Genomic DNA, 13,997 nt, shown 5'->3' with positions numbered 1-13,997 from the left:
GTCAACTCTCTTCATGAGCTAGGTCATTATATAAGTTGGATCATTCTACGATTAAGGCCATCCTACGAATTGGGCCAACTTACATTTTGGGCCGTTCCATGAGTTGGGCCACTTTATGGGTTTGGTTATCATAGACTCTAGCCTATTAGTCTACACTCATCTTACAGTATGATTTCAAGTCCCATACGAATCCTAATTCATCAAAGACTCGTAGCTCACTATATAAACATAGGTTTGCTCTCTCATTATTCGTTCAATCACAACCCCTCTCTCTAGGTTACTAAGTTCTTGCTTCTAAGAACCATCATCTTTCCCGTCGTAGAGTCATGTTCTGATCGCTCTACACTATTAAGTTGCGTCCTAGCCTCCCACTCATGGTAAACTTTTTCCACTCTCAACCTTATTAAATATATCACAACCATGGTGACTTGAGCATTATATTGTCTAAGTCGAACACCACACTAGTGTCCCCAAGTTTTTGCGTTCACTCTTTTGTGTGATTGCAGGTCTACGTGATTGTTAGTGGCCTCATCATCACTAGATTTGATCGTAGATTCGACGGTTTCACTATTCATGGCATATTTTTTAATGAAAAATGTTGCTATATCTACCAATTTCAATAGTGTTATGTATACACAATTGAGATTTCAAATTGATTTAATTATTGATGTGTTAGCATCACATTAGTTGTAGAAAACACAACATCGCTCAACAAAATCTCATATTAACGTGATGCTAGCACATCAATAGTCACAATAATCGAGACTTTAACACTTTGCATACATAATATTACCGAAATTGAGTGTGGGCAAATTGTAATACAATCCAACAACACGAATTTAACGTAGCATGAAGTTGTAAGGTTAAGATTGATCTTAAATGAGTTGACAAAATTAGGCTTTTAGTGTATCTAAGAAACGGTTTATGTTAGAGAATTAACTTAACAATATTTATTTTTAAATCAACATAATTTGTTTCAATAAGCTAACATAATAAATCTATTTAAATTAATTAAATTATTGACATTTGTATAACAAATTTGATAGGATTAAATNGCTTAACCATTCAAAGTGCTGTTGGATTACTTTATTTAAAGAAAAAAAAAAACTGATATGTTAAACACGAACGTTATCATCATTAGTTTTAGGCTCTGTTTTAAAAATCGGACTGGATGGATCGGTCCAACTGGTTGGACTGGGACCTAGGGCCTTCTCCAGGTCGGTTCACTCTTTTTAACTACTTAAAGTTTAAAATATAATAAACACACTCTTGATTATTCCATCAATCTCTGAGGGTTTCAAATCTAGCAAACACACCCTCTGGCTAAATGCAAATCGGCAATAACCTCCCCTTTTCCAGCAACCTTCCACCTTCCCTTACTGTCGGAAACCACCTTCTGAGTTTTGACTTTCTCCGGTGCTGTCATGCTTCATCTTCAGCCATCGCGTGATGTTTTGTCGTCCACCTTCGTCGTGAGATTTTTTTTCCATTTCCTGACATCGATTGGCTTTCTTCGGCATCGACAGACTTCCTCAGCCATCGATCTACCTTCTCCCAAGCTCCCTTGCCGTCGTTCACGAAGATCCAGTCATCTCACCAAAAAAAGCAACCGCAACTAGTGACTTTACCACCGATTTGCCATTTTTCGACGATGCCTCTACTTGCTAGTTGCCGATTCGCCCTCCCCATCATTCGATCTACCCTCCCTGGTGTGTCGCCGCTGCTCTCCCAATCGATCGTCGATTTGCATTTGGCCAGGGTTATGTTTGCTAGATTTCAAACCTTTAGGGTCTGAAGGTAATTATTAAGGGTGTTTTTGTTAGATTTTAAACTTATCAAACCATCGGTTCAACCGGCGGTCCAATCGGTTGGACCGGTTGAACCGTGACCCAGCCATCAGAGCGGTTTACCCTCCGGTCCGGTTTTTAAAACAATGGTTTTAAGAAATAGGATTTGTATAATTAATATATAATTTGTAACATTATTCTTTCAATATAATCCGTTTATAATAAAACAACAATTAACGATTTTACAAATCTGCCCATATCTAACCGGGGCAACCTGGTGTCCTTGTCTTGGCAAATTGGTTTATCTCTTCAGTCCTTCGTCAACTCCACAGGAAGACTTGACCTGAGCTCGAGTTTTTGGGTTTTATCCAGGTAGGGTCTTACTATATCCGGACTTTTGGGCTACTAGGGAATTATTTCATTGGGTTTTCAGATGTTTAGCGTTTTTGTATTAAGAGGAGAGGGCAATTAATTATCGTAATGTTCGTCACAAGAACAATGTACTATTTTAATGCTCATCACAAGGACGGGAAATGAGCCCTTAAGATGTGATCGAATACGACGAATAATAGTAAAAGGTACATGCTGGTCCTTATTTGCAGAAAAATTGACATTCCCATCCTAGGGTTACAAAACCCTATATAAAAGCGCAATCTTGCAAGCACAAACACTTCTTAACCTCCGCAAAGAAAAACCCTAGCGGCCACAGATCAAGCAGGAGGCTTTTCTTATCACTTCAATCTCCAACCATGGTAACATCTCCTACATATTCTGTGTATATGTGTTTCAGTTTGTCTTTTCTAACTTTGTTTGATTTGTATTTGTAAAGGCGAATGTCGATACTGAGGTGGCGGTTGCAGGGCAGCCAAAGAAGAGAACGTTTAAGAAGTTCTCCTTCAGAGGAGTGGATTTGGACGCTCTTCTTGACATGTCCACTGATGAGCTCGTCAAGCTCTTCACTGCTCGTGCTCGCAGAAGGTACTTCGTACTTCACATTTACATTAATTTAATTCATATTTGTTTATAGTCTAGACTAATGGTTCTGATTTTGGTTTTATTTAATATTATTTTTGCTTGTGTTTAGGTTTCAGAGGGGTTTAAAGCGGAAACCCATGGCTTTGATTAAGAAGCTTCGCAAGGCGGTAATAATATTTACTCTGTAGTTTTTTCGTTTGGGTTTTGTATTTGGTGATTGATGCTTGAATAGTATGTTGCGATGGTTTTGTTTACAAGTTCTGGAGAATTTATGTGATTGTTGACTCTCTGAAAATGATTGGTTTATTATAATAGCTGAACTCTTGTACAGTATGTTTTTAGTCGGGTGGTGTTTACTTAAAATATTGTGAATTTATTAAAGGAGTGCTTTCTAGTCTTGGCTCTCATTTCGGTGAATGGTGATTGTTTACTCGTTCTAAATAGTGAAACATTTAGTGTATTCCTTGGAAGAGATTATCTGTATTTGCTTATAACTTTCTTGTTTGCCTGTGAACTTCTTGTAATTGTTCTTGGTAATAAATTTGCAAAAGATTAGGTTTGTGGCAAGTGCTTTCATTTCTTGCATCTGTGTTACTGAGTTGTCAACATTATTGTGAAGCTGTTATGTGGAAGATATTATCTTTATTCCTTAGAAGATTTAGATTTGATGTTGGATTTTGAACTAGTGTCAAAATCTGTTGTCAAATATGTTATTTCATGATTCCATGTCTCATTATTTGACCATTAGAATTCGGATTGTTGTAAGTAGCAGTTTGCTGTTGGGGTTTATCTTTTATCAATATTGTTTTGTCAGGTTCTGACTGGTTCTTACTATAGTCACAGAATTGTTCTTTTTCATGAATTTCAAAATACACCTCAGCTTTACTATGCTCAGGTTCTTTTAACTGTTCCTTTCAAAAAGACTGATCAAGGTGAAATATTCACATGATATTGGTGTTGCAATATGGAATTATCCTATTGACTGGAAGAATTTGTTGATGGCTTGATAAATGCTATGTATGGTTGCTAATATATTTTTTCTTTTATTTTCTTCTATATGCTTATTGATGTGATGGTATTATTTTATGATTTTGTAGTGTTCTTTTGTGTAATCAAACCTATATATGTAGGATAGGATATGGATGTCAAAATTTAGTAGTATTATGATATCCTTATTAGATTATTTTCTATTCATTGTTACACTAAATGGAATTAGTCTTCGGGTTCTGATTAATACTTGATGTTTTGGACCAGAAAAGGGAGGCTCCACCTGGTGAGAAGCCTGAGCCAGTTCGCACTCACCTCCGCAACATGATTATTGTGCCAGAGATGATTGGAAGCATTATTGGTGTTTACAATGGCAAGACCTTTAATCAGGTTGAAATCAAGCCAGAAATGATTGGGCATTACCTGGCTGAATTTTCTATTTCATACAAGCCTGTGAAGCACGGTAGACCTGGTATTGGTGCTACCCATTCTTCAAGGTTCATTCCTCTGAAGTGAGATATATGCCAGTTACCTGGATACTTAGTTTATTGTTTTTATCTGGAAAGACATCTGTGTTGATCAAATTTTTGTTTGTGCCCCTTTCAACTTCTGGACAACATATTAATGTTTGATTTGTTAATTTAGATGATGGAACTTCAGAATCTAGTTTAAAGGAGCTGGTTTGTTTTATGGTTTCTTCACATTCTATGGTAGAATAAGTTTCTGGTTTTTCAACACCATTGGTTAAATGTAATAGTTATGCATGTCTCTGTTTTTCTTCGGTAGCTGCGTTCTGCTCCTTTCCCTGTTGACGGATGGTAGCTTGCAGACTGAATTTTTGTGCTGCTCGTTTCCCTTTGAATTAATGTAGCTTCCTTAGTGAATTATGGTCGACTATGCAGAAGGCAGCACTTTTTATTTGGTATTCCTTTATCATCGTAAAAATTGGAGCCAGTTCAGTACTTCAGTGAAACGAGGAGGATGATTATATTCTGTGTTTCATTTTATTTAAGTAAAATATCTAAATTAGAACAATTCTACTCATGGGGCCTAACTGTTTTCGGCTTTCGAATGATGGTTGATGGGGCAAGCAATCTGTGAATCTGTGTTTTTTGGGGTTTTATCCAGGTAGGGTCTTACTATATCCGGACTTTTGGGCTACTAGGGAATTATTTCATTGGGTTTTCAGATGTTTAGGCGTTTTTGTATTAAGAGGAGAGGAGCAATTAAGTATCGTAATGTCTTCGTCACAAGAACAATGTACTATTTTAATGCTCATCACAAGGACGGGAAATGAGCCCTTAAGATGTGATCGAATACGACGAATTATAGTAAAACGTACATGCTTAACCAGTTAACCATTCAAAGTGCTGTTGGATTACTTTATTTAAAGAAAAAAAAAAAAAACTTGTATGTTAAACACGGAGGTTATCATCATCAGTTTTAGGAAATAGGATTTATATAATTAATATATAATTTGTAACATTATTCTTTCAATATAATCCGTTTATAATAAAACAACAATTAAGAATTTTACAAATCTAACCTAGATATGGGGCTGGGAACAATTGATAGTGAACTCACTTTCAAACTTGAGTACCTGGGCAACCTGGTGTCCTTGTCTTGGCAAATTGGTTTATCTCTTCAGTCCTTCGTCAACTCCACAGGAAGACTTGACCTGAGTTCGAGTTCACACTGGGCCTAAATTGTCCGGGTAATCGCCATCGCCCCAACATATATATAGTTTATCTTGAAAGATTTTCTTTGATACGGGTTTATTTACAATAATAATTATAGTAAGTTTGGTACATGTACGTTAAGGTTGATGGCTAATTTACACGTAAGCTAGTTTAGACACTCTAATAATTAAAAAAAAAAAAAATACAGCACAATGACATGGACACAAATGCTAATTTAAACATATAATCGTTGTATTAGTCAATTTAAAGTAGTATGTATTGAAATTAATCACGTTTTACACGACGAACACACATTCTAACACGTGCACGTATATATATATATATATATATAAAGCCTGGGTAACTTGTATTGTAATTGGCTTATTTCTTTTTCTAGCCTCTTTCTCTTCTTGTTTGGCTTTCGAAACTTCCTGGCAATGGAATAAGAAGTTCCTGCTCTACTTCTATTAGTGCTCTCTGAACAGCCTTCTTCAACTCTTCATCTCCCATCTGCAATTTTCATTCTTATAAATTAATTAAATCTAAATATATAACAACTACTTGATCTCTAGTAAAAGAGGTACCATCTACAGTTTTAATCCCGTACCTGAGATTCAGCATGTATTACCGCTGTCAGTTTCTGATCAGAAAATTCTGATTGAATATTTCTGATTCTTGAACCCGTCTTTTTCAAGGATTTAAGAGCCTCGACCATATAATCAATCCCAGATATTGGATTAGTTACTCTTATTCCAATCTTTGTTCCCTCATTAGTATCCTTTCCCAGCTTCGCTTCTAGCTCATTGTTTCTCCTCTCAAGTTCCACCTTATAACATTCCAGCTCCCGGATTCTCATCGCCGCCATTTGAACAGTCGAGTTCTTGTCAATCTGATATTAACAAAACATGCCCATTAGCGTATTACATAAGTTTCAGAGATAGTTAAAACAAAGAAAATGTTAAATAACACAACTTTACTCATTTCAATGAATATACAGTTTTTTTTTAATCATGTGTATTGATGTGTCACGTTTAAGAGCAGCCTTAAATATTCACTAACCCTGGTGCCAGTTGACAACATGGAACGCAAGGCGAAGTAATTCTGCTTCTCCCTTTCTCTCCTCATCCTCTCGTTAATCATATGCAGGTGACCCCGTTCTCTGTCTGGTTTAAGTGGTTCCTTTTTTGCAGACTGATTAATTCTCCTCAAGAATTCTATCATTCTCTTGTTGGCACTCCAAGATTTAGACCCGTTACCAATACTCGCTGACCCAACTTCAATTCTGGGTCCGTTAGCATACGGCATAAAAGCGCTTCGATGCACAGGAAGAGACTCAGAGTTAAACCAGAATATATCGCCGTCGCCATAGAATTGTTCTTGAAAGAAATTTTCCATTTAGTTGTCTCTGTTTACTCTGGGAATCTCGAATTTGTCTGGGTTCCAGTGGCTATATATAATAGAGCAGTCTTCTTTTAAGACATATTTAACACGTGGGTCAAATCGTTCAGGTTTCTCACACGGTCGCGGCGATTTCTCCTTACTCCTAAGTCCTAAGTCAGAGACGACTGACTAGTAAACAAATATTGCCAATGGTTTTGTTCGTACAGTCACGCGACAAGATTGGTCATGGTGAATTAGAAATATTTCCGTCTTCCAAGTGGGCCCCTAATTATGTCCGTGTGATTCAAATTCTACGGTTCATGGTACCAATAGTGTGCTAGAAAACTGTGATTGTTTGCTGTTAATTAAAGTTGACGTCTGCCCATTTGATCTAGAAAGTACCTCTTTAAATTAGTATTTGTGTTTGGGCAGAGTTATTTTTAAATTAAGATGATTTTCATCTGCTAACATAAAAAACGGTAGCAGTTTTTCCTAAACAATGACAAGAGTTACATAATTTATCTATACAATAACGAAGGGCCAGCCAAAATCAGGTTATACATTGAGATCTACTGATTTAATACAGTATGTTTGATGATCGGTTCCTTTCCATTGTCTACTAAAAGTTGTTGACTTCTTTCCCTAAGTTGTTGGTTTTGATTCAGACTCATTGGTTAGAGCATATGCTTCTTCATCTTCAGAATCTACAGGTTCAGTTTCTGATTCCTGATCTTGTTCATGATAAGGGAAGTTTGTTTCTGTGTGGAGATTGTGAATTGAGTTATCACTTTCATATTCACCATCATTTCCACTGTCATATGTCTCTAAATATGCATCATCTCCTTCTTGCTGTAATGGCACACAAGGATGAAATAAGATGTGAGACCAGATGATTAAATAAATAAGCAGTAGCGAATGATCTAGAAGGTAAACTGAAAGCAGACCTCAATGTCATCATCGTCAGTGGCATAAGCAGAATCTAATCTGTCATACAACTCCACATCTCCCCGGTCTTTCACGGTGTTCATTTGTTCCTATCAATGCCAAGCAAGAGACGAAAAAATTTAGTTTAAAAGAAGGCACTATCATACCTTCATATTTACAACAACTAGGTTATATATAGCAAAAGCTAAAATGTGTAAGCCTTACAATTTCGAATCTTAGTTTCCCTACATTCGTCTCCAGAAGGGAAAGATGCTTTAGAAGAGCCTGTTCAAAAAATACATGAGAAAAATCAGACAAGGTTAGAGGTATCTGAAAATATTGGAAGTGATTAAAGCAAGATCCATGTTTAATTGGGCCAACATAAACGTTTATACACCACCATCACCGCACAACATTGGTTGGCGTTGGCAGGCTCATTCCAGCACACACACCCAAGTTCAGCCTGAGGGTGCTCACTACAGAAAGGGGCAGTGGAAACCCCCTTTTATGGCCCAGATCAGGCCCTTACCTGGGAGTTTCCTGATCAGCAACAAGAAAATTGTCCTCACTAGTGAACATTTGGGACTACCTAGTGTATTTTCTCAGATGCACATGGAACATTCTATCCAGTTATGTATGTACAAATGCGGTAATTTTAGATTAGTGCTATATAATTTTTGTAAGATACCTCATGTCTTTGGAGTTCAATTGAACGTGCCAAAGCTTTCCTCTTTGTCAAAAGATTTCTTGGCCTCAATTTGGAAGGCCGCTTATAGTCCTTTCCCCTGAATACAATTATAGCATAACCTTTGGAGATTTTGTCCACTGAAACCAAGACACCCCCACTTTCAGCTTCAAGTGCTAATGCAACTTTTTTAACCTGATCAAAAGTTTTCACCTTCACAATAATTTTAACCAATTCTCGATATTTCCAGTGCAAGTGCATATTCTCCACTGTACCATCAAAAACTCCACGCCTACCTGAACAAGAAATCAAAATCCCATAAAATCTCATATTTGAAATAAACATGTAAAATATGGCAGTTGAAGAGATTGTTTACCCAAAAGTAAGAAAGCCTTCATCCTCAAACCAAGCTTGCGAAACATAAATCTCTCCTCATCAGTTATGCTCTCAGGATCTGCTTGTCTTTCTGTTGGTTTTAAAAACTCCTCCACTTTCGATAAGGCTCGTTCAGCTTTCATTAGCTTTCGTTCAGCCTGAAAAAAGAAAAAAAATCCAGGTTACTTCCCCAAAATTCGTCCACCTTTTCACAGCAACCAAAACCCGAAGGCCAAATTATGGAGATTACGCTAAAGGATACACATGATTGTGTGATGTGCTATGCTATCAATAAATGTATAATATCTTATTTTATCACATTACATTACAAAAGTTAGATTCGAAGAATCTGCAAAGCAATGCAAAACAGTAACGTTGATTAGAAACCATATGAGTGTTGTAGAATAAAAAAGTTTTCCCAATAACATAGAAACTGAACAATACTGCATCAGATCATAGCAGGAATTCCCAATTTTCAGGAACTCACAATAGCAAGCTTTCTTTCCAGTTTTCTGACGAGGCTGGCATGTCTCATTATTTCAGCTTCTCTCATCACATTTTCCTTATGATTGTCATCCAGCATCCTTCCCCATCTAGCATTTGCATCCAAAGTTTCCCCAAGGGTGCCTGCAGTACCTGATTGCTCACTTACTTCAGCACTTGGCAAGACAAAGGCTGATGCTCTTAACCGAGCTTGCTCTTCTTCATCTTGCAGAGACTTAGCCAGCCTCTCCCTTTCCAATAATGCTTCAGTGACATCTGGTGATAAAAAATCTTTTCCCCGATAGAAAACCAGAAAATCCTTGTTTCTTGAGAGCAATTTGCCACCCGTCAATTTCTGCAGCCAATACCCAATGTTTTTATACAGCATCTTAGAGTTGATAAAGATGGCTTATTGCATTGATCAAATATAAACAGATAAATTCCAGTTACTGTATACAGATGAAGTCAACAACATTTAATTCTCTCTAAAAATATTACCTTGATATCTTCAGCCATTCTCTCACTCGTAGTGAGCTGTACACCACGTTTAAGAGCAATCTTGGCAATTGAACTTTTTTCCCATAATTTAATCACGGCCACAGCCAAACCTTGGAGCTGCCTGCTTCGACCTGAAGATAGGAAAATTTAAATGTAATTGAAAGACCATCTTCAGAAGCATATGAGCTTATCCAAGATATGTGGCATACCTAAGGCAAAGTGTGGAGGAAGAACACGGGCAAGCCTTTGCAAATTTGTTGCCTCTTTTCGTCCAACAGTAGATCTCACCCCATAAGGAAGCACTCTGAATGGAGGTTGGTAATCAGTAACTATACCAGGAAGCATATCTGCATCCACAGGATATGGTTCACATCCCTGCCAATCTGTATACCTGGGACCCAGACCCTCTAATAGCTTGTCTACTTCATCTTCATACTTTACTTCTGGCACTGATTCCCTATCTTGCTCCTCAGTAGTCATTTCCAGGTTTGTTTCAGGTGAATGCACAATATTATAAGAGCCAAATGTGGAAGGATCTTGAGCAGGAACATCAGTAGCTTTTGATAAGGAATAACTAGATCTATCATTTCTCTTATATATCTGTTTATCAGGAGCTCTTGCTAAGGAGCTTGCAGGTAGTTCATTTCTCCTATACATCCGTTTGTTCAGTTGCACAGAAGGAACCTCATAACTCACACCTCTGTACAAAGAAACAGCAGTGCCAGATCTCCATATCACCAACCCACCAGTTTTTCTCTAAGGAATAAAGACAATAGGAAAAACACAAGCATCAGTAGAACCAAATAATTGGTTAATGCAGATTAAAATTCTAGCAATCAATCAATTTGAAGAACTTATGTTTTCTTCTCCATTTTGGTATAAATGACAGATGGACAAGTTAGCAGCTTGCCTCAGGTGACGGAAACTACTGTATAATCTTTCCAAAGTATTGTTTGTCAGTATGCTCTATATTAGCTCCATTCTTTTTGATATTCAAGATGCCTCAACTTAATTCGGGAAAGTACACTGAAGAATGAAAAATTCGACATATCAAAGAAGGTTGTGCTTTGAAGTTATATTGAGGTCTGTACAATAGGAGTCAAAGCATTTTGAAGGACAAGGCTGCCTCTTCATGTATAGGCAGAGAGACACTTGTTCTTTTATGGCTACCAGGTTCTCTACATTTGCCGAATACAATGAGGCTCCTTTATTGAACCCTCATGACAACTTAAACTCTTTGATTTATCCTTTGAGATTCAGAACATATGTTTCAGTTCAAAGTTTCCATGTACAAACTAATCTGCTCTATTTTGTTTCTTTTACCTTCTTTAAATATACAGAAATCTCATCACCAAACATAAACAAACAAATTATGAATATCTAGAAAAATAAAAAAAAAGAAATCACAAAATCAAATAAACATAATTTAGATAACAAAGTCCAAAAGAACAAACCTCCAATATCTCATGCATCCTCTTCATATTAAGTGCAGGGGCCCCTTCTATTTTCAACCTCACAATCTCTGCTGTCTTCCACTTCTCGTGAACTACATCAACTATAGCCTGAGTAACACCAGCACCCCCAATCATTGTCTTGCTCTTTGTCTGAAATGTCAAATTCCTCAACCTCCTCAACTCAGACTCCGGGATAGTCAACTCTGCCAGTGAAGTCCTACTTTTCCTCCTTACTGACAATTTCTCATCCTCTACCTTCTCCTTTGGCTTCTCCCATGGAAACCTCACCTTTCCATCACTATCCACCACCTCTCCTAACCCCAATGGTGATTCTTTCGAAAACCCTCCTCGTGTATTCGGCAACATTCCTTCTTCCACATAAAATATGTCCTCTATAGATCCTTTTTCAATCACTCTCTCTTGTTCTTTCACTCCCTTCTCATTGTCATCACAATCATCTATGTACCCAAATTTTTTCAATTTCTCTACAATCTTACCCATTGTACTACCACCACCATCCTCAACAACACTGCTATTACCATCCCTTCTACTTCTCGAATAGCCTAAACTTGGCAAACTTACATTATTCTTTCTATAATTCAACGCAGCCCGAGGCGGTTTTGGGCGATTATCTTTATTGGATTTCTTCCACTTATCTAACCAATCGCCAGATTCCCCACTAGAACATAAACTTACATCATTATGATTGGTATTGGAGAAAGAACAAAATTTCCTTGGTGGGTTCCGTTGAGGGGCAGCATCTGAAGATAAATTATGATAAAAGGAGTGATTTTTGATAGGAATAGAGTGAGCGTACCTGAAGAAGTTGAGGTGGGTGCCGTGGAATCTTGAGAAGGAGTTTTGAAAGGAATCGAAAATGGTGGGTGTCGGGTAGAACTGGCGACTGGGTACTAAAGCCATGTGATAAGAAAGAGATGAAGTGAAAGTGAAGTAGGCATCAATTGCTCGTCTTTGATGCAAGAAGTTGAAGAAGTTTAGAAAGTTTTAAGAGAGGTTTGTTGCTCTCTTCATTGTTATCTGTGGCGGGCAATATTATCTCAAGTTCTCAACCTCATTTAGCTTTACAGAAAAAAAAAAAAAAAAAAAGGGGTACATAATGGAGAAACCTCTTAAATTAATTTAGTAATTTTTTAATTAATTGTGTGTGTGAAATTTTAAAATACTCTTTTTTGTCTAAATTTTATATTTATATATCAAAATATGTTTTAGTTTTCTCTAAGTTTAATATTTTCTTTTAAATTATGCATTTCAAATATAAATTTTTATATGTTTTTAATTTTTTTTTTAATGAAAAACTATCTTTTGTAGTATTTTTGTTATTTTAATAATACTCTATTTTTCAATTTTGTTTTATATGTATGAACATAAATAAAAAATGATAGTATTAGTATCATACGATTTCTGATATATATCATACGATACGATTCAATACAGATCGCCAACGATACATATTAGAGAGTGTATTTTAAACCTTTCGATACATTGATATGTATCCTATGATATGATACGTATCCGTTCGTATCCTTAAAAATATCGATACAAATCGATATGACTTTATTAATTTGGGCCAAAAGCCTAAAAAAATTCGGATCAAAACCAGGTCACCCAACTCGGTTCACTAAACCCGCTCAAATTTACCCATTTTGCATGGAAAAAGTGAAGAGGAACATGTGTTGCCCATTTTGCATGATAATAATAATACAAGTGGAGACATAGATATTGACATTGATCTTAGAAATGATATGAATGGTTGAGAGAAAATAATATAGATTCTTAATTTTGTGATTAATTTTAATTATGTAATACCATAATTTAAAACTAATAATATCGTAAAATTCTTTAATTAATTTTGAGGGTGATATTAATTTTTAGAAAATTTTGATTATTGATTTATTTATTATTTTATTAATTTTTTGATAAAAATGTATCCACCGTACGCCATACATGATTCAAAAAGTACAACTATCCAGTTCTTAATGCTAAATTGGTGTGGTTAATGTGGAATGTTTTAAAATACAATTTCTCCTGCTGAGGTTTTATTAAAATAACAAATTTTTTTTCTCAATAATTTTTAACTTGATTTATCTTTTTATATAATTATCTTATGAGACCGTGGTTATTAGTATCCTACAATACGAGATACGTATCCTATGATATGATTCGATACGGGTCACCAATGATACATATCAGAGAGTGTATTGTAAACCTTTGATACGTTGATATGTATCTTACAATACGATACGTATCCGTTTGTATCCTTAAAAATATCGATATAAATCAATACGACTTTATTAATTTGAGCCAAAGGTCAAAAAAAAATTTCAAGTCGAATTCGGGTCACCCAACCCGGTTCACTAAAACTTACCTAAATTTACTTATTTTGCATAGAGAAAGTGAAAATGAAGATGTGTTACCCATTTTTCATGATAATAATAACACAAGTGAAGTTATAAATATTGACATTAATCTTGAAAATAATACGAATAGTAGAAGAAACGATATAAATTCTTAATTTTGTGATTAATTTTAATTGTATAATACCATCATTTAAAGCCAATAATACCACAAAATTTATTAATTAATCATAAGAATGATATTAATTTTTAAAAAAATTATATTATTTTATTAATTTTAAAAAAAAAGACGTATCATGATATAATACGCGATATACGATTTAAAAAATTAGGTTTTTGATATACAATACGATATATGATTTGACAGACATGAGACATTAATCTACAATTAGGAA

At 35.8% G+C, this 13,997-nt stretch overlaps 3 protein-coding genes across 4 annotated transcripts; 1 reads left to right on the top strand and 2 right to left on the bottom strand.

The window, feature by feature from the left end:
- The first annotated feature begins 2,405 nt into the window (after positions 1 to 2,405).
- On the top strand, positions 2,406 to 4,484 carry LOC116145593 (40S ribosomal protein S15-4). Its single transcript, XM_031431048.1, has 4 exons — positions 2,406 to 2,539; positions 2,617 to 2,765; positions 2,872 to 2,929; positions 4,017 to 4,484. Exons 1-4 carry the CDS (start codon positions 2,537 to 2,539, stop codon positions 4,263 to 4,265), a joined length of 459 nt encoding a protein of 152 aa, XP_031286908.1. The 5' UTR covers positions 2,406 to 2,536; the 3' UTR covers positions 4,266 to 4,484.
- A 1,175-nt stretch (positions 4,485 to 5,659) lies between these two features.
- On the bottom strand, positions 5,660 to 6,841 carry LOC116145586 (transcription factor bHLH92-like). The gene is made up of 3 exons (XM_031431038.1): positions 6,488 to 6,841; positions 6,036 to 6,317; positions 5,660 to 5,938 (listed from the first exon to the last, which is right to left on the bottom strand). The coding sequence occupies exons 1-3, from the start codon at positions 6,821 to 6,823 to the stop codon at positions 5,822 to 5,824; spliced, it is 735 nt and encodes a 244-aa protein (XP_031286898.1). The 5' UTR covers positions 6,824 to 6,841; the 3' UTR covers positions 5,660 to 5,821.
- A 404-nt stretch (positions 6,842 to 7,245) lies between these two features.
- LOC116145551 (CRM-domain containing factor CFM3A, chloroplastic/mitochondrial-like) lies at positions 7,246 to 12,284 on the bottom strand. 2 transcript variants are annotated; one of them, XM_031431002.1, is made up of 10 exons: positions 12,045 to 12,284; positions 11,228 to 11,906; positions 9,983 to 10,529; positions 9,774 to 9,904; positions 9,280 to 9,630; positions 8,794 to 8,950; positions 8,421 to 8,713; positions 7,958 to 8,017; positions 7,753 to 7,842; positions 7,246 to 7,657 (listed from the first exon to the last, which is right to left on the bottom strand). In XM_031431002.1, the coding sequence occupies exons 1-10, from the start codon at positions 12,146 to 12,148 to the stop codon at positions 7,451 to 7,453; spliced, it is 2,619 nt and encodes an 872-aa protein (XP_031286862.1). In that variant the 5' UTR covers positions 12,149 to 12,284; the 3' UTR covers positions 7,246 to 7,450. The 2 variants fall into 2 exon arrangements, with proteins under 2 accessions (XP_031286862.1, XP_031286861.1); XM_031431001.1 differs by having other exon boundaries at positions 11,228 to 12,284.
- Positions 12,285 to 13,997: the final 1,713 nt, after the last annotated feature.

Source organism: Pistacia vera, unplaced genomic scaffold (genome assembly GCF_008641045.1).
Source record: "Pistacia vera cultivar Batoury unplaced genomic scaffold, PisVer_v2 Contig462, whole genome shotgun sequence".
In the NCBI taxonomy this organism is placed as follows: Eukaryota; Viridiplantae; Streptophyta; class Magnoliopsida; order Sapindales; family Anacardiaceae; genus Pistacia; species Pistacia vera.
The sequence above is the reverse complement of the archived record's forward strand: the minus strand, read 5'-3'. Positions and strand labels throughout refer to the sequence as shown.